This window comes from Heloderma suspectum, chromosome 11 (genome assembly GCF_057233095.1).
Source record: "Heloderma suspectum isolate Gila_16-S chromosome 11, 16-S_ref, whole genome shotgun sequence".
NCBI lineage: Eukaryota > Metazoa > Chordata > Lepidosauria > Squamata > Helodermatidae > Heloderma > Heloderma suspectum.
The window spans coordinates 39688597-39712366 of NC_139468.1; the positions used below are offsets into that span (position 1 = coordinate 39688597).

Genomic DNA, 23770 nt, shown 5'->3' on the forward strand with positions numbered 1-23770 from the left:
CGATGCCAAAGGAGCCCTCTCCTGGTCAGACTTTGAAGAACTGTCCAATGAAGAAAGGAAGAGCCATCAGAATCCCCTGGGACTTTGGGACCCCAAAGTGCTGCCGTTTACTTGTAAAGCCCCTTATGGCACCCTTCCCAAGTTGGTGCCTCCAAATTTGTTGGGCTTCAACTCCCACAGCTGGCTGGGGGAGTATGGGAGTTGTAGTCCAACACCTCTGGAGGGCACTGGTTTGGGGAAGGCTGCCTTATGGTCTGCATCTGGAATACTTGAGGGTACACCTCCCTCCAGATCTGCCTTCCCATTCGTTCGCCCTCCTGCACTGGTGGGGTTGCTCTGGACCCCAGCAGTGGATTGAAATACTTGTACAGCTTTTGTCAAGTAGATATGAGTCACTCCACATTTCATTCATTCCTCAACATAGGGTCACCTGGGTATCATCCCCCCCCCCCCGCCCCGGGTTGTTCAGATTTTGTAAAATCCATTCCATCTGTATTTTGCAGATTATCAGGTGCCTTTAATTCCGTCATCCGCCCGTTGGCAGAATCAGATTTTTTCCAATTTCCTGAATTTGCATAAATTCACATTTGTGCGCATTTGCATTTGCATAAATTCACACTTCCAAAATTCACAAATCCCCCCCCCCCATGTGCATTTTCATATTTTAGCCTATGGGTGAAATGTGCATTTTTTAATTTTTGTTTTATGTATTTTTAATGTAAAATTCTGGAAAGTAAAAACAAAAACGGTCCTCAAGTCACCAAAATCTATGTGATTTGGGAAAAGCTGGTCTGTTGTGGAATCCATAGGTTGCATTCATGGAAATCTAAATTCATTTGAATCTGTTGCGAATTTCTCCAACACCCCTAATCTCCTCCCACCCTTACCATTAAAAAAAAATAAAAAAAGGGTTAGTCCCAAACTTAGTCATGATGAATCAAGCCCCATTGATTTCAGCGGGCCCACTCCAAGTACAACTAAGTCTTGGATCTAACCCATTACTTACTAAGCTATAAGGGATCTGATTCAGCTCTAAAGAAATGAATGGGAGCTGGGGAGCTTTCAGTTCAGGGTGATTCTTCCCTAAGGAGTAAAGGTGAAAATGATCTTGAGCCACTGTGGTGTAGTGGTTAGAGTGTTGGACTGGGACGGAGTCCTGGGTTCTAGTCCCCACTCTGCTATGAGGCTCACTGGGTGACTTTGGGCCAGTCACTGCCTCTCAGCTTAACTTACCTGACAGGGCTGCTGTGAGGATAAAATGCAGAGGACTATGTAAGCCCCCTTGGGTTCCTTGCAAAAGGAAAAAAGGTGGTATAGAAATATAATAAAAATTTGAAAAATCACCCAAATGGGGATGGGTTAAAAAGAGGCCACGAGCATACAGATTAGAACATGACAACCCAAGTCCAAAGAGCCATAGGTAAAAATGCACATACCAGAGACATTTGGAGAGTGACACTGACCTGGTTTGCACGGTGGCTTAAGAACATAAGAAAAGCCCTGCTGGATCAGACCAAGGGTCCATCTAGTTCAGCATTCTGTTGACACAGTGGCCAACCTGCTGTTGATGGGAAACCCACAAGCAGGAGACGAGTGCAACAGCATCCTCCATGTTCCCCAGCAACTGGTGTACATAGGCTCACTGCCTCTGGTCCTGGAGGTGGCACATAGCCATTGGGACCAGTAGCCATTGATAGCCTTTTCCTCCAGGAATTTGTCCACCCCCCTTTTAAAGCCATCCAAATTGGTGGCCATTGCTACATCCTGTGGTAGCGAGTTCCATAGCTAAACTATGCGCTGTGTGAAGGACTTCCTGAATCTCCCACCAATCAGCTTCATAGGATGAGCCTGGGTTCTAGGATTATGAGAGGGAGAAAAATGTCTCCCTCTCCACATTCTCCACACCATGCATACAACACCTCTATCATGTCTCCCTTTGCCCTTCCTTTTCCAAGCTAAACAATCCCAGCTCATAGGGGAAATGCTCTTCAAAATGCTTTCTTACATCTCTTAATGTCTGCTGGCATCGCCTTTGTGCAAGCTTGTGCTCCCTTTGGTTTTCCTCACTTGGGCAAGTCTTCCATTTTCTGAAGGAAGCTCTCTTTTCTCCAATAGTTCCCTAAACACTGCTTGTTAACCATGCCAGTGACCTCTTGGACTTGGTGCTACCTTTCCTAACTTGTGATATACATTTTAGCTGGACTTCTGTGGCTTATTAACCTCGCTGTGTGTGCCGTCTAAATTTCTCATTACCCTCGCTGGTGCGGCATGCCGTGTTGTCTGAACAAGCACGGCTTGAGGGGGCAGCAACCCTCAAATAATGCATAAGCTCTTGTTGGGTTGAGGGTTGCTGCCCCCCCCCCCCACAATTGTGCAAACCGCCCCACCGTGTACAGATGTTTCTATGCTAATACTAAAAGCCGCTCAGCCAATGTGGGGGAGTCGAGTGCTTGGTTTTAAATAACATAGATATAGCATAATGGAAATCTGGTGAAACAGAGAGATCCAGCCCTACAGCCTTTCCCCAGTAAAGTACAGCGAGCCAAGTAAATTGTTTTGGCGTGGCAGAGGACGTGCGTGCACGTGCGTGTGAAGTTTCACAAAAACCCCTCTATTCACCTTTCTCACTGCCTGTTTACCATCATGCTCCCTGCTGCTGCACATTTGTGTGTGCGTGTTTCTTTGTTTTACCACAAAATACCAGACATTGCATTCTCTTTGATTCGGCTTCACAGCAATGCCGCCTCACCAATAAGATTTTTCTACATGACGACTTCTGAAGCCAATTCTAAGAGAAGGCAACACCTCCTGCCCTCACTCTGGTGTCTGTTGGGTTTTTTTTTTTTTTTAAGGATTCAAAATGGTACCTGGCAGCAGCGAAGAGCACAATTTCCACTCCAGTAAGCGAGGAAAACATTTACCCATTCACAGCGCCCACCCCTGCAATTGCGGGGGGTGGGGGGCTTGTTTGCAATATTCCAACAGTGGTAAAATTGGAGAAGCAGCACTTTGGCTCAGCCCTATCAAGAACTGGCTTGCTCGATCACACCAAGGTCTTTCTGTTTCCAACAACAGCCAATCAGATGCCTCTAGAAGCAAACAAGCAGGGCACCTCTTGGTGCTGTTTATTCTCAGCACCTCGTATGCAGATATCCTGCCTCAGTACACGGAAGTTCCATTTAGCTAGCATGGTTAATAATTATGGATAGACCCGTCCTCCACGAATCTGTCCAAGAGTTCTAACAAAAGCCCCCTGCAAAACTGTGTCCCCTAAACAAGGACCTTCTACAGATGCAGTTCCCTTCCAAGGCTGGTCCACACACGCACATTCCATCATTTGATGACTGCCTGCATCAAGTGATGATCTGCATGTGTGAATGGCTTACTAAAGATCTTAAACCACAGATAGAGAATGCTTGTCAGTGACGTCGGTCAACATGTTCAGCTGTTACTGGAGCGTACAGGAATCGACCAGCCCCTAAGAGAAAAGCCACTGTACTGCCAGAGAGCACAGACATTTACTTTATTATTTACATTTAAAATTATTCATTTGCTGTACAGCAGTCTCTTTGTATGGCACCAGGTCGACCTTTAAAAAATAAGAATAATGATAGTAAAGCAAGGCTGTGTGTGTGTTTATCTATCTGCGTACGAGGCACCGGAATGTGACATTCCGTTCTACGATTCTGCGTTTGGTTAAGCAGCTGCGTATGTCTGTGCGAGAGGCCCTTCAAGGTCTTCACTGCACTGCCTTCAAAACAGCCATGTGTGATCCCAGGTTTTCCTGAAGATAATACAAGAGGTGAAGTTCATAATGCTCTCCGGACTCTGGGACCCTGATGCTGTGCCTTTCCTGTGGATAGATCTAAAAAGAAAAGGAGGTAAGTCCACTTTTCCCACTCCGTCTTAAGGGTTATTCACACAATCAGGTCTATCATGGGACGACTGCCTTAGGCCCGACATAGAACTGCAGCTCCATAAAAGCCCCACTGCCTCAAAGCAGGCAGGACTGGAGAATGGGGCTGGGCCACAGAATCCTCCCACTAGAAGGGATGATGCAGGAAACAATTTGCGCAGCTCTGCCACTGAAGCAAGTGGGAGTAGGGATGCATGGATTTCGGAAAGTCTGTTCCGTCTGCATTTTGTGGATTGACAGGTGCCTTCTGTTCCTTTGTCTGCTCATTAGTGGAATTGGATTTTTCCTAATTTCCTGAATTTGCTCAAATTTGCATTTGCACAAAATCACACTTGCACAAATGCACAAATCCCCCTAAACTCCACATTTTCATGCTCTAGCTTATGGGGGAAATGCTCACTTTCAGCCAGTGTTTCTTTCTTTTACATAATTTTTTTACAACTAAATTTGTATAAAATCCTAGAAAGAAAGATAATGAGGGCTCTGCACCCTTGGCCTGAAGCCCAAATTCCAAGGTGAGGTGAAGGGGGCACAAAGCGGCATGAAGCAAGTCAGGTCACTCCAAAGTGCTTTGGCGTGATCCAGAAGCCCAGCCATGCTGTTGCCCAGCCCCCAGATCCTTACCTGGGCCCTCGGGACACGCACCAGCAGTCGTCTTTTTGTTCCAGGGAGCCACCATTTTAAAAATGGCAACTCCCTGTAATTCCAGAAATGGATCCCATGCAAATGGTGGCCGCCAAGCATGCAACATTAATGTAGTGTATTTGATGGCCGCCATTTGCGCAGGATCTATTTCTAGAAATACAGGAGTCGCCATTTTAAAAATGGTGGCTCCCTGGAACAAGAAGGTGGCTGCCGGCATGCATCCTGAGGGCCCAAATAAGGAGATGGGGGCTCGTGCAGCGCATCAAGGGGGAAGTGGGATTTGGCCATCCGAATCCCACTTTGGCTCTGGAGGCTGAGGTCAAACCCCCCCCCCCCCCATCAGCTCGACGTGAATCGGGCCTGCCTCAGAAGCCCCAAAGCAGCCTCTGAGGTGGATTGGGAGGTCCCTGCACAGCCCTCAAAAAAACGGTCCGCAAGTCCACAGAAACTGTTTGCCTTGGGAAAAGTTGGTGTGGAACCGCAGGCTGGATTCATAGAAATCCAAACTCATTTGATTCTGTTATGGATTTCTCTCTAAGTGGGAGGAATAACCTAGTCCTAGATAACCTCCACCACCAAAGAATGGAGCTTTCCCCACTTATGCAAGAGAAGCTGCACCTGCTCCCCCATCCCCCCGCCATCCAGTCACCCGAAGCGGCAAGAGTCCTCTTGTCTCTTAGGGTGGCTTGATGTCAAGGAGTGGGGGGGAATGGCCCAAGGACATCGAGAAACCATGATAAGGGTGGCTGTATCTCCCTGAACTAGCCTTTTAAATGCTAGTGTTTAAATTCTTTAATCTTCTTGGTTAGGTTCTTTGTTCTTTATGTTTATATTTCGATTTTACTCTTCTCCCTTGGAGCTAGCCCTCATTCTGCCAAGACTGCATCCGCCTTATCTGCCTCCGCCGTTTCAGCTGTGTGGGAGTCATTCAATTTTTGACATTTTCTTGCTGCATTCTGCATCTCTTCTGAAAGCTGCTGAACTTAATTTAATGCAGCCATATGGAACAGGAATAAGAGTTTAAGAATGGGAGTGGCAGAACAAGAGGAGGTAAGAAATTATCAAAGGCAGTAGTAGGAGATATAGGAAGAGATGTTGATTAGAAGTGATATGCTAGAAAAGAGAAACTGCTCTGTCTGGGCAAAGGCAGGAAAGAACTGCGGAGGAGTCCTAGTAGTGAAGTAGAGGTGACATGATCCCTGCCTTTCCTAGGCAGGAGGAGGAGACAACCCACTGTTAGATGCCTCCTCCCACAAAACAGAGAATAAGAGCACAATCCTATGCATGTTTAGACAACAAAAGGTCACAACTCCCAGCATTCCCCAATCATGCTGGCTGAGGAATGCTGGGAGGTGGAGGACCTTTTTTCTGTCTAAACATCCACAGGATTGCGCCCTAAGACATACAAAATAGTACATTGTTATTTTTGGTTTATAGTCCAACTTAGCTGGATGTAAACACAAACGCATCTGATTTTAAGACTCCTCTTTACCTATTTATCTTCCACCTTTAAGGTAAAAGAAAGGAAGGAAAAAATAAATAAGAGTCTTTTTACCGAATGTCTCTCTTTATCCAATAAGGCTGAAATTCTATGGCCATTTACCCAACAGTAAGTCCCACTGAACTCAATGCGACTTACTTCTGAGTAGGCATGTATAGGATTGCACTGTAAATCAGGGAAGGCAACTGGCAGCCCTCCAGCCCTCCTGGGATATTTTTGTTTGTCCCCTTGAAGTCCTACCAAAGATTAGCCAAATTATGGTTACAAGTTTGACCTTGAAAACTAACTGTTAGAAGTCTGCAACTTAACTGTATTGGGAAAAGTTTTCTTTAACATAATCTGTTAAACAAGATAATGAAACATTCAAAAGTAACTTTTTCAAAAGAACTGAAATTTATTCATTTATTTTTTGGAAGACACATGGTCAGATGTTTGGAGTCGATTTGACAGTGCTGTAGAAAAGGGTGTTTGGTTCTGAAAATTTTGAGCTTTTTTCACAGCGTAATTCTTTTGCTGGATTTGTATTGTAAGCTCTTATTAACAAAACAAAGTAAAACAGAAAAGATTGCCCAAAGTTTCATTTTAAAGACAATGATGTCAAGCTGTAAGAAATTAAGATATTCCATGCTTTAATGCTACATATCAGTTTTAAAGATTCTGATACAACATACATGGAACATGTAAATGTACATATGTGGAAATAGTGCTATGGCTGACCATATAAACTCCACAACTCTGAAGGACTTAACACCATCTTTATTACAGACCTAACCGCTAATGTGGGAAGGAAAGCAATTTGTATTGGAAAAAACTCTTCCAACCCTGAGATCCATTGTCTGGAGAACAGAATAGCCCCAACAAACACAGATGATGTAGAAGGTAAAGCCCAAGCAGATCCACAGAGTGGAGGCTGGTGGCTTTCAGTATCAGTGGGGCAGTGAATCTGCTCCAGGTTCTAGTCAGAACTCTAAAGGAGCTATCGCACCTTGGAGAGCTCCTTGAGAGTTCTGACTGAAACCCGGAACGGATTCACCCCCAGCCTCCATTGGATCCACGCACGGTCTTTGTTCCTGCACTGTGGAGTAGGCACGTTCCTTCTTACCTGTAAATCGTAGGGCTTCCCAGCCCTGACCAGAAAACTCAGCAAGATACTAGTGTGTGCAAAGTGGACATTTTCATCCAGGAATCCATGCAACAACAACAACCGGTTGGGCCTGAAGAAACCAGTAGAAAACAGAGAAGAAATGAAATTTTCTTACTGTCTTTGTACAGCTGATGACAGACGAGCAGTTGGTACTTGAGGGCAAGAGGCGGCGGCAGCGACAGTCTTTCAACACCAACCCCCATCCCAAGCATCTATGTGGGGCAGAGAATTTTCCGTGGAAAATCAGCTGTGACTGTATTTTTCCACGGAAAATGTTCCATGTTTAGAAATGCGTCTGTAAAAATAAAAGAGGAGTGCATCTGCCAGTCCATGACGGTCACAGTGCCAAGACCGAGACACCTGAAACTTGGCTCACATGCTCCAGGGGACCCTAAGGATGTTGCATCTCGGGGCTACTTTGTTTTATTTTTTAGAAGCATTAATTAATTTTAATTAACTTAAATGTATCCCTGTGGTTGAGCCTTGCAGTAACATCTTGAGCCACTAGGGGGCACACTTCCCTAATTAGGGATGTACGAAAGTCACTTACCTTGTGACGAAATTGATTCGCGGTGGGGGGGAGGCGCTCCATCCCTCCCCCCGAAATTCTGGCCGGGGGGGGGAGACGCCCCATCCCTCCCACACGAAATTCTGGCCGGGGGGGAGGCGCCCTGTCCCTCCTGCCACGAATCCTGGCCGGTCGGGTCTGCAAATGGCGGTGGCCATAGCCACCGCCGTTTGCATCCCTGCAGTCAGCCGTGATAGGCTACATAAATGTTTACGTAGCCTATCACGGCTGAGTAAAAAAAAAAACAAAAAACCACACATACGGAAATGGCGGCGACCATGGGCGCCGCCATTTGCGTTCCTTATTTTGGTACGTCTAGTCTACGTAAACATTTACGTAGACTACGGCGAAAATAAGGGGAACGCAAGTAGCGCAGCATCCACGCTATTTGCGTTCCCCTTATTTTCGCCGTGGTCTACGTAAATGTTTATGTAGACTAGATGTGCCAAAATAAGGAATGCAAATGGTGCATTGCATACACGCAATTTTTTGTTTTTGTTTTACTCAGCCGTGATAGGCTACATAAACATTTACGTAGCCTATCACGGTATTTTTTCAAAATCTAGCCGTGATAGGCTATGTAAATCTTCACGTTTGTTTGTTTGTTTTTACTGGAAATGGTGGCGGTGGCAGCTGGTCGGAAGACCGGCCGCCGCCAGGGAGATTTGCCCAAGGTAAGTCCCGTCCCGGGGGGGGGGGGGGGGAGAGACCGTTTAGCCACCGATTTCGGGGGGCCGAATGCGCTGGCATTCGGCCTGCCCGAGATTCGTGGTGAAATTCTCTTACATCCCTATTTGCAGTCCACAGTTTGATGCCAGGGGAGATTAGGAGGCCGAGGGACACCGTCATATGCCTGCCCTCCCCACTTCTCTAGGCAACCCCCCTGCCCCAAAATGGAGGGGACAGACCCCTCCAGCTCTTTGAGTCTCTAGGGAAAGAGTTCCGTAACCAGTGCATAGTTCTGCAGTCAATACAGTTTGAAGCCAAGAAGATTAGCAGGCGGGGGAACAGAGTTACATGCCTGCCCCCTCCCCTCTGCTGCGGGGCAGTCCCCCCTCAGGGGAATGGATGGGGGCACCATGGCAGGGGCCAGGCCTGGGTGCAAACAGCCACGGCTTCCCTCAGGTAGGGTGGGCAGAATGGGTAGAATCCAGCTAAAGTCCTACTTAAGAGTAGAGCCACTGAAATGAATGGGACTTAAGTTAGTCACTAACTTAAGTCCCATTCGTTTCAATGGCTCTACTCTTAAGTAGGGCTTTAGCTGGATTCTACCCAATGTGTCCAACTCTGAGAGCTGCATTATTTATTTATTTATTTATTTATTTATTACATTTACATCCCTCCTTTTTTCCTCATTAAGGCGGCGTACATAGTCCTCCCCCTCCTCCATTTTATCCTCACAACAACAACCCTGTGAGGTGGGTTGGGCTGAGAGTCTGTGACTGGCCCAAAGTCACCCAGTGAGCCTCCATGACCGAGTGGGGACTAGAACCCGGATCTCCCGACTCCCAGTCCAACACTCTCGCCACTACACCACACTGGCTCTCCCCGTACTTGAACCCTTCACTGTATCAATGTAAGGATTATTCCCAGCCATGCAAAGCCGGATCCATTCACTAGTTGTTCCATAAAATTAATTAGCAACAAAATGAATTAACACACAAGTCAAACTTGTGACTATTCCTAGAAAGCACGTATATTTATGTGCACAGCTTTTCAGGCATGCTAAGATTAGTCTGATAACAATTTTCAATGCGTTCATATTTTTTCCCCTTTAAAATCTAAATAATGGAGGGGATGTGTATATTATTGGGTTGTCGTATCTTAGTATTCCAATAAAAATAGTTTCGAGGTAAAGTTCTGCATATGACATTTAACCCACACTACGTACACATAACTGAATTTCCCCCCACAATCAAATATGTTCAGTTCAATTACTTCTGGCTATTGGAAAAACTGTTCAGAGAATGATACAGCATGTAAAATTAATGACACACACTGAGTAAACAACACTTGAAAAGTAAGTTAAATCAACGTGTGAAACCAGATCTCTGTCAGTTGAGGGCAGCTGAAAAAATTCTGAATCAGACTTTTCTGGAATACTCACAACACTGACCCTGACCCGCCAAAACTGCCAGGCCTGCATGCCGCTGGGGCTCCCGCTCTATGGAACACAGCCCTACCGCCCCCATTCCTCCGGTCCTGGGGAGAGAAGGCCTCTCCCCTGACCCCCCGGGATAGGAAACATAACCTCTTTCTCTCATCCAGTAACAAGGCCGGCGAATCTGCAGCCAGCCTCTGGAGTGGTGTGTCTAATCGATGCACTTAATTAGCACTGGGGCTAATTACATAATCTGAGTCAGGGGGTGGTCTGCCTGCAATTTCTTGAGGCAAAAGTTAATACTTTAATGGCAACAAGACTAGAAAAGCAGATTACTCGTAATGGGCGATGATTATGTAAATGCCCATTCAAGTTTATTAAGTGGGGTTTTTTACTACCATGCAACCGTTTAAGCATTTAATTAGGCAAGAAATGCAGCATTAGGTCAGAATTTAACGCAGTGGGGAACAAGGGGGAAAACGCACACTTACTCTGAGGGAAACTTCTCTGCTTGCATAGCCACAGAGCCGAGGTAATAGCCCTGTTCATTATTGTCTGGGTGTCCCATGTAGCGCTCAGTATATCCTGTGTCGTAGAACAGCCAGAGCGTGACCGGCGCTCCAGCAACAGCAACCTGCAAGCAAGTTCAAAGACAACGGTCCACGGTTTGCAGAACCTGTTCTGGGAGGGGCCAGGCACAACTGCTCACGTGGAACAGCTAATCCACCTATTATATATTCTTCACTTCAGCTGGATGGTGAGGAACCTCAGCCCAGGCCCAGCCCTACACAGACCAGGCCAAGCTTGCTGTGGTTTAGTCAACAGGGTGGAGTCCAATGCTTCCTGATTACGTGGTTACTTGGGGGGGGGGGCACATTTGGAAATTTGAGAAACTGTCCAGAAAGCATCCACAGAAACGGCTGCTATGGGTGGCCATGGCGAGTCACAAAGGTCAAGTAACCTTCCCAGAGGCATTCATGGGAAATTAAGATGGCAGCAGCTAGATGTTCACACCTCATGGTAAAGCAATCCCAGCTGCCAGTAAGAAAATATAAGCATTTTTAATACCGACTGGGAGGAGCAGGGTGTCTCAGAGGGCATCAAGGAAGGTGCCTGGGGGCACATTGCCTACCATGTTGCCTACCCCTGGATTTCACAAAAGTATCTCTTTGTAAAAAACGTGGAGGCTGGAGGCTCCGATGTCAGTGGGGCAGTGAATCCGCTCCGGGTTTCAGTTAGAACTCTAAAGGAGCTCTCCAAGGTGCCTTAAGGCACCTTGGAGAGCTCCTTTGGCGTTCTGATTGAAACCCGGAGCGGATTCACTGCCCCACTAGAATCAGAGCTGCCAGCCTCCACTGGTAAAAAATAACCTCATTTTAAAGGAAATCTGAATTCAATGCAAACAAACGTACTAAAATCTGCACTTAAAAATCTCTTAAAAGCTGAATCAGGACCGCGGATGGGCAAAATAGTCTATTTCCAGTCCACGTCCCTTTTGCACAAGTTAACCCATAAGCCCATTCCATCCCTTTCCTGAAATAATCTGAGAGTCTTATTTTTGAATCCAAATGAAAATTCACATTTAAATGAGTATTTTAAAACTATGCTCTCTCAAACCGCACATTTTAAAAAGTATTTTGTTATTTTTTGAGCCGAGAGCTGTGTTAGAACATTCAGGAAGTGCGAAAGCCAGCGGATGACGAGGTTCTGATCTGCTCACAAGCCCAGGGACATGGTGGATCGGCTCAGGTTGTACCGAAATTCAGAGAGATCGAATTCCTCAAGCATCCATAATCAGGACACAAACGGTATCCTCAATCGAACACATTGAGTGTGTTTTATATGTAGAAGAAAAAGAGAGAGAACCTTGAGGGAAAGCATCAAATCCTGGAGTTTTCTAAATGACACAATGGCTGCGTTTTCACAGATTGACACGCCAGGATTCCTGGCTTATTCTGGTTTACTGTGAAAGAGCAGCACATCGGTGCATGCCACCCAGGGGCTCCCGCTTCACACTGCCCTTCACACAAGCAGGTAAAACAAACCAGAACCTGGGCTGGGGTCCTGGCTTGGTGCCAGAACAACTCCAGCGTTGCTGCTGGCATATAAATCCTGACCGGTTTGGGAGAAATAAACCAAAGTCCTGGTTTGAACGACATAAGCTATTCATTAGTTATTGCACAAAGAAGGAGCCTTTGAAAGATGAGATAAGAAACTAATCTTTCTTAGTATCCTTATATGTGTGCAGAGAGAGCCCGACAGAAATATCTACCTTGTCCCGAAACAGATATAATTGTGCAATGCAAAAGGCAAGCGGGCTACACAATCAAGGATTATGCTCCTAGTTTGTACAAAGATTCTACTTAATTGCAAACCAGTATGTTTTCATGGTTACAGCAACGGGTTATCACGCGTGCTTTTTAAAGAAATATATTCATTTTAAAATGGGGAATATGATTTAAATTATTCTACCCTATGAAGAACTTACCTTACAGAGTAGCTGCTGAGGGAAGATTTATGCAAGGGGTGTTTCAGAAAATTTCAGAGAAGCTTTCAGGGGCCACATTCCAGTGGTGGCTGGGGCCAAAACACCAGCTTATTTTAACTCAAAGCTCTTCCTGCCTGTACCTAAGCCTTAGGAGAGGCATCTCAAGCTTCTAAAATGGGGGAAAGCTGCACAAAAACTGGGAAACCATCAAATGATGGGAGAAAAGGTAAGGGGGTGCTGCCATCTGGGGGAACTCCAGAGAGCCAGACTGACAACCCAGGCAGGCCACATTATAGCCCGTAGGTCTGAGGTTCTGCACCCCTGGTTTACCAAACGTTTTTTAAAAAAAGGACTGGATAGGTGACAAAATCGTCATTGATCTATTTTGAGATTCACAGCCACAAGGTGTGGTGATGGTCCTTGGCTTTTAAAAAAGATTAATCAAATTCATGGAGAAGGACAGGACTACCGACAGCTATCAGCCAAGTTATCTCAATTGAATGTCCAGACTTAGCAGCAGTGTACCTCTGAGTTCCAGAAGGCATTGCCTTCATTGCACCGCTTGCTAATTTCCCCAGAGACTGGAAACAGGATGCCAAGTTAGACAGACCCTTCGTCCCAGGGTGTGGAACCTGTGGCCCTACCAGATCTTGTTGGACTACAATTCCCATAATCCCTGGCCACACTAGCTGGGGCTGATGGGAGGCTGCAACCCAACAACATCTGGGGGGCCACAGGTTCACCAGCCCTGCCTTAATCTGATCCAGCACAGCTCTTCTTAAGTTTATATGACTGGAAAGCCAATACATGCAGTGGGCCCTGAGGGCGATTAGACCAATTCAAGGAGGAGAAGACCATCAATGGCTCCTAGGTATGATGGTTACCTACTACCCCCAGTACGCCTCTGAACAGCAATTACTGAGGAACACAAGCAGGAGAGTGCTATTGCATTCCTATCCTGCTTGTGTGAGCTTCTCATAAGCATCTGCTCAGCCACCATGGGAATGGAATGCTTGCTAGACAGACCTTGGTCTGATCCAGTGGGCCTCTTCCTATGTTCTTAAGCCATGAACATGCAGACAAAAAATCACTCATGTCATTGCAGCATGTATTATGAAATATGTCCTTCCTTACCCCCAGTCAAGAAATTCAATCGGAGAATAAAGCCCAACCACATGCATGATAAAAAAAAATTCTGTGTCAAATGAATATGATAACCTTGTTTGCATGTAACAACAGCCCATGGCTTAATTAACCCATGGCTTGTTGAGTTACACAAATCGGCTGCCATACAATCAAGCACATTGTTGGTTGTTTTTCCAATTCATGGGTTGCCCCCCTTGCTGGCTTCCACCCTGTATTCTGGGAGCCTTTGTGACACTAAAGAGACACCTCTGTAGCCTGATGAAAAAACCCACACACAACCTACAATTCTGGGTTCAGACATAATGACAGCACATGGTTTGAACAACCCACAATTCACAGCCCAAGAACAACCCATGGGTTCTCTTCATGGGTTGTTTGTGGTTAACAACCCACAGTTAACCCATAGTCCTGGATTTCAACGTAACAACAACCCACGATTCAAACAAGCCATGGGTTAATTAAACCATGGATTGTCCTTACGTGTGAACAGGGTCAATGTCTTTTAAAAGCTGCAAATGGAATATATACACATAACAAAAAGGGGGCTCTCCGTTGTACATTTACATACCTTGAAGGTCTCTGGCCTCTGCAGCAATGCCATAAGGGAAAGATACCCTCCATAGGACCAGCCGTGAATTCCGACCCTGTCTAAATCAATGAATTCATATTGGGAAGCCAAGTACTGCAAACCTTCCACTTGATCAGTTACTTCAATTTGTCCCTGTTGGAAGAAGAATATAAATAAACCTGAAATGTCAAGAGTGGAGTCACTGCCTTAAGAGAGTCCCAAGTTCAGTCCCTGATGTCTTTACTTAAAAGGATCCCTGGCACCAGAGCTGGGAAACAATACTTTTCTACCTGAGACCTTGAAGAACTGCTGCCAGACATAATTGGGCAACACTGGTCTGGATGGACACATGCCATGACTTAGCAGAAGGGAGCTCTGTATGTCTTTCCAGTCCCAGATCTAGACAGCACTCAGGAAGTGCCAAACAGCAACCCAACAGTCTCTCGTTGCTGTCAGTGTCTTAATTCATTCACATCCTTATTCTATGAAATTACGTCTGTTAATAAAATGTAGAGTTGCGGCAGCCAGGCCTGCATAGGAATGCTTGTGGCTCATTCAACAACCTACCATCTTATATTTAAAGGCACCTTCGAACTTCAGCCCCCGGTGGCAGGAGCCCCTGTTGTCAATCACCACTACAACGTAACCTAAGGAAGCCAGCGTGTTCAGGCGGAAATATTTGACCCCTTTAAATCGGTTGTTCACAAGCTGCACCTAGAAGGAAGCATTGAGAACCATCTACATTTCCCGTGTGGAACAGATAAAAAGCGTTCATTAATATTTCAATAGTATGAAGACTGGCCAGTTATTTCTTTACAAAATCAAAATATTTCAGTGTTCTCACAGGGGTCTGCTCTGTTCCAATAAGCAAACACGGACATTCCATCCCATAGCCTTGTTGTCAATTTCCGTGTTAGCATGCTTTGCCACATTATTGTTCTCTGCTCAGCTTGTTCTTGTTTCCAATAGCTTGTCACCAATGTGTGTGTAGCAGTGGTATCAACATATTCCCTAGAACTTTACAGTATTTGTTTAAATTAGCTTTCAGTTTGCCAAATGTGAAAAGCAAAGGGTCCGCTGGCAATTCACACCCACTTCTGACTTCTATGCACTTTATTATATGTCTGCCCCAATGAGTCTATGCTTTAAGATGTCCACTGAAAGTGTTTCAAGTCAGCACCATCCATTTTGCGCCCCAGCAGGGTGATCGGGTTCAGATGACACGCTGTGGTTCATTGTGGATTAACCCACAATAACCTGTGGCACCCATGGGTGCCATATTACATATCCAAGCACTGCTTGCGAGTTGCCATGTCATGTGAACTCAATGAGTGTAGGTTATGCGAAGGTTAAACAACAACCCTAAAACAGACCATGGGTTACGAGAGGGTTGTTCAACCCTTGTATAACCCATGCTTGCCGGGTTTGCACAACATGACAACTCCCAAGCGGGGGCTGCGTATTCAAAATGGTGGCCACATGTGTCCCGCAGCCTCTTGTGTTGTGCAGATATTCATGAGTGGTTCCATACATTTCTTTGATCAATTCTAGCAGGTTTACAATGCTACGGAATTGAGAAGACATGGATGTGCAAAATCAAACATAATTTAGGAAGCAATCCTGTCTGCATGCCCACCAGCCTCCAAACTTGGAGGCTGACAGGCATCCCGTACAGAGCAGGAGCAGCACAGAGGTGATCTTCACCTCTGCGCTTCTCCCACTCTCTATTTTTGCTAGATGGATAGTTTTCGCCTGTCTAGCTCGGGCTCTGCAGAGGGGGAGGGAAGGAGGCTGGGGAGGGCTCGTATCCCCACTTCCCCAGGCCCCTCCCATTCCCGCCCACCGGTACACCCCCTTTCCCTTCCCTCCAAGGTCGCCTCTGCAACCTCAGAGAGGCACCCAGCATGGGTCTCTCCATGCTGCCTGCTAGGGGTGGGGAGGGGGCAGGGAGCTCAGATTCCTGGGTCCGAGGTCAGAGCACTGTCTCCGACCTCGGATCCAGGGATCCAAACTATCTTACAGCCGCACAGACGCTGGCTAGGGGACACAGGAATGCTCTTCCCCAAACTGATCCCTTATGAAGTATTCTGACCCTGGGGCATCTTTGTGGTGGTAACAGTGCTGGATTCAACCCCAGGAAATTTCAGTAGACTCTGCCCCTTACTTTGCAGGATTTTTTTTTTAAAAAAACCTCTTATCCATGAATATTTCACAGGGTGAAATGGGCAGTATGTATGCTGAAAAAGTGGAGGAGTGCAGTAAAAGCATGGGGTGCAGAAATCAGCTCTCCAAGAACCCCAGCTTTCATTTTTTAAAAAAATTCCCTTGTCCTTATGGTTGGAAAAAAAAACCTGTGTGGGCAACGCCTGCTGATAATCCCAGAAGGGCAGTGGAATAAGAGTTCCAGTATTATTATTGGGGGAGGGGGATACCTCCAACATGATTAGCAAAACCAGCTTAAAACATAAAATAGTAAACAAATGCTGATTAACTTGTGCAGTATAAGAAAACGTATGCAAATATACAAAAATATGTCTAATTTGTGCAGGTCACATAATTCATCTTTTCTTGGTGCAGAATGTGGCACAGATGTTTGGTGGTGGGCTGTTTTAAACACACAGTGCTGGTAGGAATGTTATCAATTGACAGGTCTTTCCAACAGAGACTCACCTGGGGGCCTCCATATATGAAAAGCACCGTTGGGTATTTCTTCCCAGGTTGTAGATCATGGGGTTTATATATCATCCCATACAGCACAAATCCTGAGGAACTCTCGAAAGAGAAGATCTCGGGGGGGACATAATCTGGGAGGGGTCCTGCAGGAAACAAGCAGCTGTTGTTTCGGTTTAACAAGGGATGCAGGAACAGAGACAGCCCCCGGCACCTGGTTTTGATCACTCCAGTTTCCCAGCCTCTACAATAATACTCCATCTCAATATACATAGCCTCAAATTTAAACCAAAGAAGGGTGCAAACTTGTGCAATCCCAGCATGGCCAGCTGGTGCACGCTGGGAGTTGTAGGACTTTTTTTTCCTGTGTAAGCATATATACTGTAGGATTGTGTACTAAAAGGCAGAAATTGCTGGGCCATAGCAGGCCATGTCCATTGGCACCAGGGACATCACAGGTACTAGCCAATGGGGGTTGGGACTACAGTAGAGTAGTTCTACCTGTGTGGGAAAATTGGACTTAATAAGCAGAGCAGATAAACAGTTTGAGTTCCAGATTTCCCACAATGGAACCTAGAAGTAAGAGGTTTACATCTCATAGTTCCTGCTAGCACTTGTTTTTCTTTTAAAACAAACATCTGCATACCCCTCTATAAAAAAAGGTCCCAATTACACACTACAATCCAGATGCAGTCCTGCCAGTTTGAGTGGGCCACTCACACAAGGAATAGCTTCAAAAGAGATGGTTGACATGAAATGGCAACGCTGGAATATCTACAGCCTCAGGGGCAGATGTCCTTCAGAAGATTTGCATGGCGTTTGAAATACCTGCAGAATCTAAAATGGTGGCCCAGAATTCCTTTGACATGTGGGCAACATCATCTTCGAGGCTAGTCAGTTTGTAGAGGGATACCTGGTGTGGGTTCTTCTGATTGCTGAATTTGCAAATGACCATGTCGCAGTTCTAGGAAAAGGAGAAGATACTGTGATTACCTGCAAACCAATGTTGTTGTTATCATTATTATTAATTTCACTTCTATACCGCCCAATAGTCAAAGCTCTCTGGGTGTTTCACAAGAATTGCAAAGCACAAATACAAGATAATAAAACATAGTATAAAGTTTTTAACATACAAAATTTAAAACAATTTCAGCAAGATTCTAGACCTGATAAAGACAGCTGGCATAAATGACTCGGTATGTCCCATTTATTTCCCCTTGCCAACTCTTTTCAAGATCACAAGGAAAACTAGGAACCTGTCCTCTTTCTTGCACAGCAAAACATGAGGCAGAAGCTAGGTTTGTTATCAGCAGTCATAAATAGCATTACTGATATTTATTGCTCCATGTTATCCTGACACCAAGCCTGTGCGGTAGGTCAATATTGCCCCATACAGCAGAGAGGTGGCTGAGGCTGAGAGGTGGTGCCTTGCCAAAGGCTACCTGCTGAGTTCATAGCAGAGGCAAGATCTGAACTGGCAACTTCCAGATTTGCGGTTCAGTTTCCACCACTTCCCTACAAGTTGCTCTCCATCTGCTGGACCTATATTAATACTGCAATATGTGAGAGTTGGGAATTCTTCCCCTTTTCCTGTATGGCTTCATTCAGCCAGGAAATCTGTTAGAGCAAGACAAATAAAGGATTTAATTTTATAAAGAGGAAATATTTACTTGTAAGTTTTAACAAAACAAACCAAAAACATAACAAAACCAAACATTTATGTAACTTTATGAAGAATTATGAATTTGCTTGTTTTTCTGTTCCTTTTCCATTCCTTTTGTACCACGTCTATTAGATTGTTCACCTGCAGGCAAGGATTAGGCTTTTTTTTTTACTCTTTAGGTGCTTTATAACAGGGATGGGAAACTTGTGGCCCTCCAGATGTTTTGGCCTACAACTCCCATCAGCCTAAGCCAGCCCAGCCAATGGTGAAGGATCATGGGAGCTGTAGGCCAAAACATCTGGAGGGCCACAAGCTGTTCTATAATATTTATGCATTACATTTTTATACTGCCCAATAGCCAAGGCTCTCTGGGCAGTTCACAATTAAAACCATAAAATACAACTTGAAAAGCACAGTATAAAACTGTTAAAAGTTTTAAAATACCAGGTAAAACCCAGCAGCAGTTACAGCCCAGGGAAAGAAAGCCTGTGTGAAAAGGTGTGTTTTCAGGAGGCGCTTAAAAGATGTAACATTTTCTTCCCCCCAAACTGCATGGGGGAGGGTTTTCCACATGGTAGGTGCCACCACAGAGAAGACCTGTTGTCGAGGTTCTTCATGGTGACATTCTGCTCTTTTTGGAATGACCAGCAGGGCATCCTCTGAAGATCTTAAATGTCGACTAGGTATATATAAGGGAAGGTGGTCTGCTAGGTATCCTGGTCCCAAGTTGATTAGGGCTTTATATGATAACAACATAACCTTGTACATGGCTCAGTAGCTAAGATGACAAAAAAGAGATTACCCAAATTCACGGAGGACTATCAATGGCTAGTAGTCATGGTGATTATGTTGCCTCCAAGATCAGAAATGGCCCGTGTGAAGGTTTAAGGCCTACAGAGGCCAAGGAAAAAAAGGGTCAGGCTTAGAGGCCTGGAGTTTTCTGTTGGGAGAGGGTAACCCTGAGAGGAGTAGTTTCATTTCTTCCGTTAAGTGTCAGTTTCATTTCTCCAGTTAAGTTTCATTTCTTTGGGTTTGAAGCAGTACTTCCGGTTTTGAGGGAGGAGGGTATATAAAGAGAGTGAGAGAGCCAGTAAGGGCAGAGACAGCCAGAGCCTGAAGTAAGAGCAGTGTCTGAAGAGGGAGAAGCAGCCTAGAAAAGTCTAAGGACAGGTAGGGTAAAGGGACTTGCATCTTCCAACTTTTCTTTGAATGCCTTTTGTATCACTCAGCTCTATTGTGTAAATATCTTTAGATGTAATTTGCTTGCTTTAAATCAACTACTAAACTGTTGTGGTTAAACCCAGTGTCTAGAGTGTCAGTCATTGCACGTCTACAGACTAAACCTCACATTACCAGGCAGGGGAAATTTAAAAGAAGGAAGGTGGGGCTCTTAAAGGGGCAAGGGATCCATTAAGAGGTTGCTCAGGGGGTCCAGGTCATAAAGGGAACCTTGACAACTCGTCTCTGGGGCATTGCTGAGGAACATGGGCAGGAGGGTGCTATTTATTGTGCTGATGGCTGCATGTGGAGTTCCCATGAGCATCCGGTTGGCCGCTGTGGGAAATGGGATGCTGGACGATAAAGACCTTTGGTCTGATCCAACAGGGCTCTCCTTATGTTCTTAATGATAATAATAATCTGAACTTCTTTATAATTTTTAGATGACATATCAAATTGCACAAATAGTTTTAGGTTCATATATATGATTTTAGGTTTATATATATGAAGCCATACAGGAAAATTGGAATAATTCCCAACTCAAACATATTGAGGATTATTTTAGTATTTCATTCTTACATGTACAATTATGAGATTCTTAAAAAGCAACTAAAGCAAGCCAGGCTGAATTTGTGACAGGGCTCAGATATGGAATCCATTTCAATACCAGGACTAAGGCAATGAGACATGGAATTTGTGAAGCAGTAATGAGAACAGCCTGGAGCTGAACTAGATCAGGGTGAGTCCCACCTAGCCCACCATCCTGTCTCTGACAGGGTTCAGCCAGATGCTTTCAGGAAGCCCACAAGTAGGGGGGAGGGGTTTTTATTTTAAGAATCACATCCCATTTTATCATTCCGGGGAAACCAAAGTGGCAAACAATCACTAAAAACTGTTAAACAGCAAACAACAGTTTCAAAATAAAGAGAATAAAATCATAGAATCATAGAATAGTAGGGTTGGAAGGGGCCTACAAGGCCATCAAGTCCAACCCCCTGCTCAATGCAGGAATCCAAGTCAGAGCATCCCTGACAGGTGGCTGTCCAGCCTCGTCTTGAATGCCTCCAGTGTGGGAGAGCCCACCACCTCCCCAGGTAATTGGTTCCATTGTCGTATTGCTCTGACACTCAGGAAGTTTTTCCTGATGTTCATCCGGAATCTGGCTTCCTGTAACTTGAACCCATTATTCCGTGTCCTGCACTCTGGGATGATGGAGAAGAGACCCTGGCCTTCTTCTCTGTGACAGCCTTTCAAGTACTTGACAAGCGCTATCACATCTCCCCTCAGTCTTCTCTTCTCAAGGCTAAACATGCCCAGTTCTTTCAGTCTCTCTTCATAGGGCTTTGTTTCCAGTCCCCTGATCATCTTTGTTGCCCTCCTCTGAATCCTCTCCAGTTTGTCTGCATCCTTCTTAAAGTGCGGTGCCCAGAACTGGACACAGTACTCCAGATGAGGCCTAACCAGTGCTGAGTAGAGGGGAACTAGTACTTCCTGGGATTTGGAAGCTATGCTTCTATTAATGCAGCCCAAAAGAGCATTTGCCTTTTTTGCAGCCACATCACATTCTTGGCTCATATTCAGCTTGTGAATATGAGCCAAGAAATAGAGAAAGCAAGCAGAAAATACCACCGTAGATCTAACCAGTAGGAACAATGACAGCCCACTCCCGTTGTTTGGCCCCCAGCAACTGGTACACAGAGGTGCTCTGCTTCTAAATATGTAGGATCCGTATAGCCATAATCCCTACTAGCCGTCAGTAGACCTATCCTGCATGGATTTGTCTAAAGACAAAAGAAAGGCGCCTCTGAGCATGTGTCAAGAGCACTTCCACACTACAGAGCAGAAGGGCAGAAGCTCTTTTGGCCTGAGGGCTGAATTCCATTTCCGAGAAGCTTTCAGGGGCCACGTTCAAGGGGTGGGCGGGGCCAAAGGCAAAAGGGGTGGGCCAGAATACCAGCCTATTGTAGCTGGGTGGTGCAATCCTATGGCCACTAGACAGCATCTAGGGGCCGTAGGATTTCTCGGTTCCCAGAAACCGTGTTCCTCCTCCTGTCTCCTCCCTTGCTGCCTCGTAGGCATCGCGGTTCTCACTGGTCTCTGCGCTTGGAAATGGAGCGCCGAGAGGGTGGAAAGGGGGCGTTCCCGGGTGCGGAGACCACGGATGCTTTTTTACAAGGCTTCCTATGCGCTGCACAGTCTTCCCCACTCCTGCTCCAACTAGACAGCTGGAATTGCGTGTCTAGCCGGAAACGCAGGGCAGCCCGAGTGCGGAGGAGAGGGTCCCGTCTGTGCTCCGGGTGCCCTACACTGGATAGGTGTCAGCCCCTGAGTTTGGAGGCTGATGTCCAACTCCATCGGATTGTGCCTGAAAGCGCTTACTGCCCGTCACTGAGCCTTCAGAGAGGCATCTGAACCTTTTTAGAACAGGGAAAAATCTGCACAAAAGCTGGGAAGACACCAAGCAATTGGTGGCTGGGAGAAAGGGGAGGTGGGTGGGGCCCTCTGGGGCATCCCAGAAGGCCAGATGAGGACCCTTGGCCTCAGGGTCTGCATCCTTGCACAGTGTGTATCCTGCCTCCCCCAGTCACTCAGGGGCTCCCGGACAGATGACTGGGGGGCCCCAGCAGAGCTGAGCCTTCGCCCATTTCTCTTTTTGAGACATTTATCACAGAGCAAAGCCACAGTGAGGCGGGGGGGGGGGTACCTGACTAACGCAGCAGGCGTGCGAGAAGCCACGTTCCGTCAGCCTCTTCACCTCTCCTGGGTTCTCATAGTTAACGACGTACAAGTGATGTTCCAAGGGAGAATCCTTTGTACCTTCAAAATATACCAGTTTTTTAGCTTCATCCACCCGGATCTGATAAAAAACACATACACACACACAAAAAAAGACACAGAAGTGACCCGAGTTTGTACCATCAATGATTCCCACACTGGATTTAGTTCTTAGTTAATTTTTCAATTCCCCGAGGGGGAAAGAGAATTCAGAACCCAGAAATGCTTAAAAACACAGAAGTTACACTTACCGTGAGCTGTTTTTCCCTGACTTCTCCCAGAGTAGCTCCAATAAGGTAGGGGTTAGCCATAGGCTCTCAGTTGATTGGCAGAACTTTCAAATTTCTCTAAAAGTTTTTAGTCTCTGCCTCCTCAGCCCCCCTTTCAGCTTGAGTTCCCCAGTCCGAGCACTTGCCTAGCCTAAAGAGAACCCACTCCTGGAAGGAGAATGAAAACAGAAAACCCCCAAAGCCCAGCTCCCCTCACCCTAAGTAGAAGGACCAGCACCCACAAGGAGACAGGGGCCACCGAAGAAGGGTGTAACAACAGAACACGTACTGAACATCCTTTCACAGACAAGGAGAGCAGTAACGCAGTAAACCCCAAGAACTGCAGGCAAAGGACAACCTGAGCACAGCATAGACAAGAACTGCAACAGACCCATGTAATAGTGGAACCAGCTTGGTATCCTGTACCAACCACCCCAGAACCAACAGACGGGTGGGACTGGAGCTACACTGGGATAAGTCAGGGAAAACCAGCTCACGGTAAGTGTAACAGCTGTGTTTTCTCCTGACTTCTCCCTCCAAGCTCCAATATGGTATGGGGCACACCAAAGCTACAGGAACCCAGGGAGGGATAAAAAGAGGGAGGGGAGGCAGACCACCCACCAGGGACTCAATGGGACACAGCCTGAAGGACCGCCTGGGCGAAGGCCGCCTGTGCAGCTGCCCATTTACGGATAATGCAGTGCATAATACATGAGTGATCACAGGCCCAGGTGGCAGCCTCACACATCTCCTCCCAAGAGACACGGGACTGAACGGCCCATGCTGCGGATGCCTCCCGTGCAGAGTGCGCTGCTGCTCCTGCAGGGGGAGAGGGCTGCGATGCTTATAGGCCTCCGCTCTGCAAGCCTTGATTCACTTTGAAATGGTGGGAGCTGAGGCTCCCCCGCCTCTCGTCACACCCGAAAATGTTGAAGAGAACCTGATCTAAAGGGCCTGGTTTGGTTAATATAAAATCCAGGGAATGCCTGTCCTTCTCACACGGGAGCTGAGGATTCGGATAGAAGGAAGGCAGGAAAAGCTCCTGTTCCCCGAGGAAGCGGGAATTAACCTTGGGGCGAAAGCCAGGATCCAGATGAA

The 23770-nt window shown here is 46.2% G+C and overlaps 1 protein-coding gene across 6 annotated transcripts in view; it reads right to left on the reverse strand.

Moving 5' to 3' along the window:
- Nucleotides 1-2855: 2855 nt before the first annotated feature.
- DPP8 (dipeptidyl peptidase 8) overlaps nt 2856-23770 on the reverse strand; it is a 49858-nt gene continuing 28943 nt past the window's right edge. For all 6 annotated transcript variants that reach the window (XM_084817468.1, XM_084817467.1, XM_084817462.1 and 3 more), the window contains 8 exons: nt 22333-22485; nt 17576-17711; nt 16748-16893; nt 14645-14791; nt 14078-14230; nt 10367-10509; nt 7165-7276; nt 2856-3865 (listed from right to left, as the gene is read on the reverse strand). In XM_084817468.1, the coding sequence (XP_084673594.1) occupies nt 3740-3865; nt 7165-7276; nt 10367-10509; nt 14078-14230; nt 14645-14791; nt 16748-16893; nt 17576-17711; nt 22333-22485 (1116 nt within the window). In that variant the 3' untranslated portion in view covers nt 2856-3739. The remainder of the gene's footprint in view (nt 3866-7164; nt 7277-10366; nt 10510-14077; nt 14231-14644; nt 14792-16747; nt 16894-17575; nt 17712-22332; nt 22486-23770) is intronic.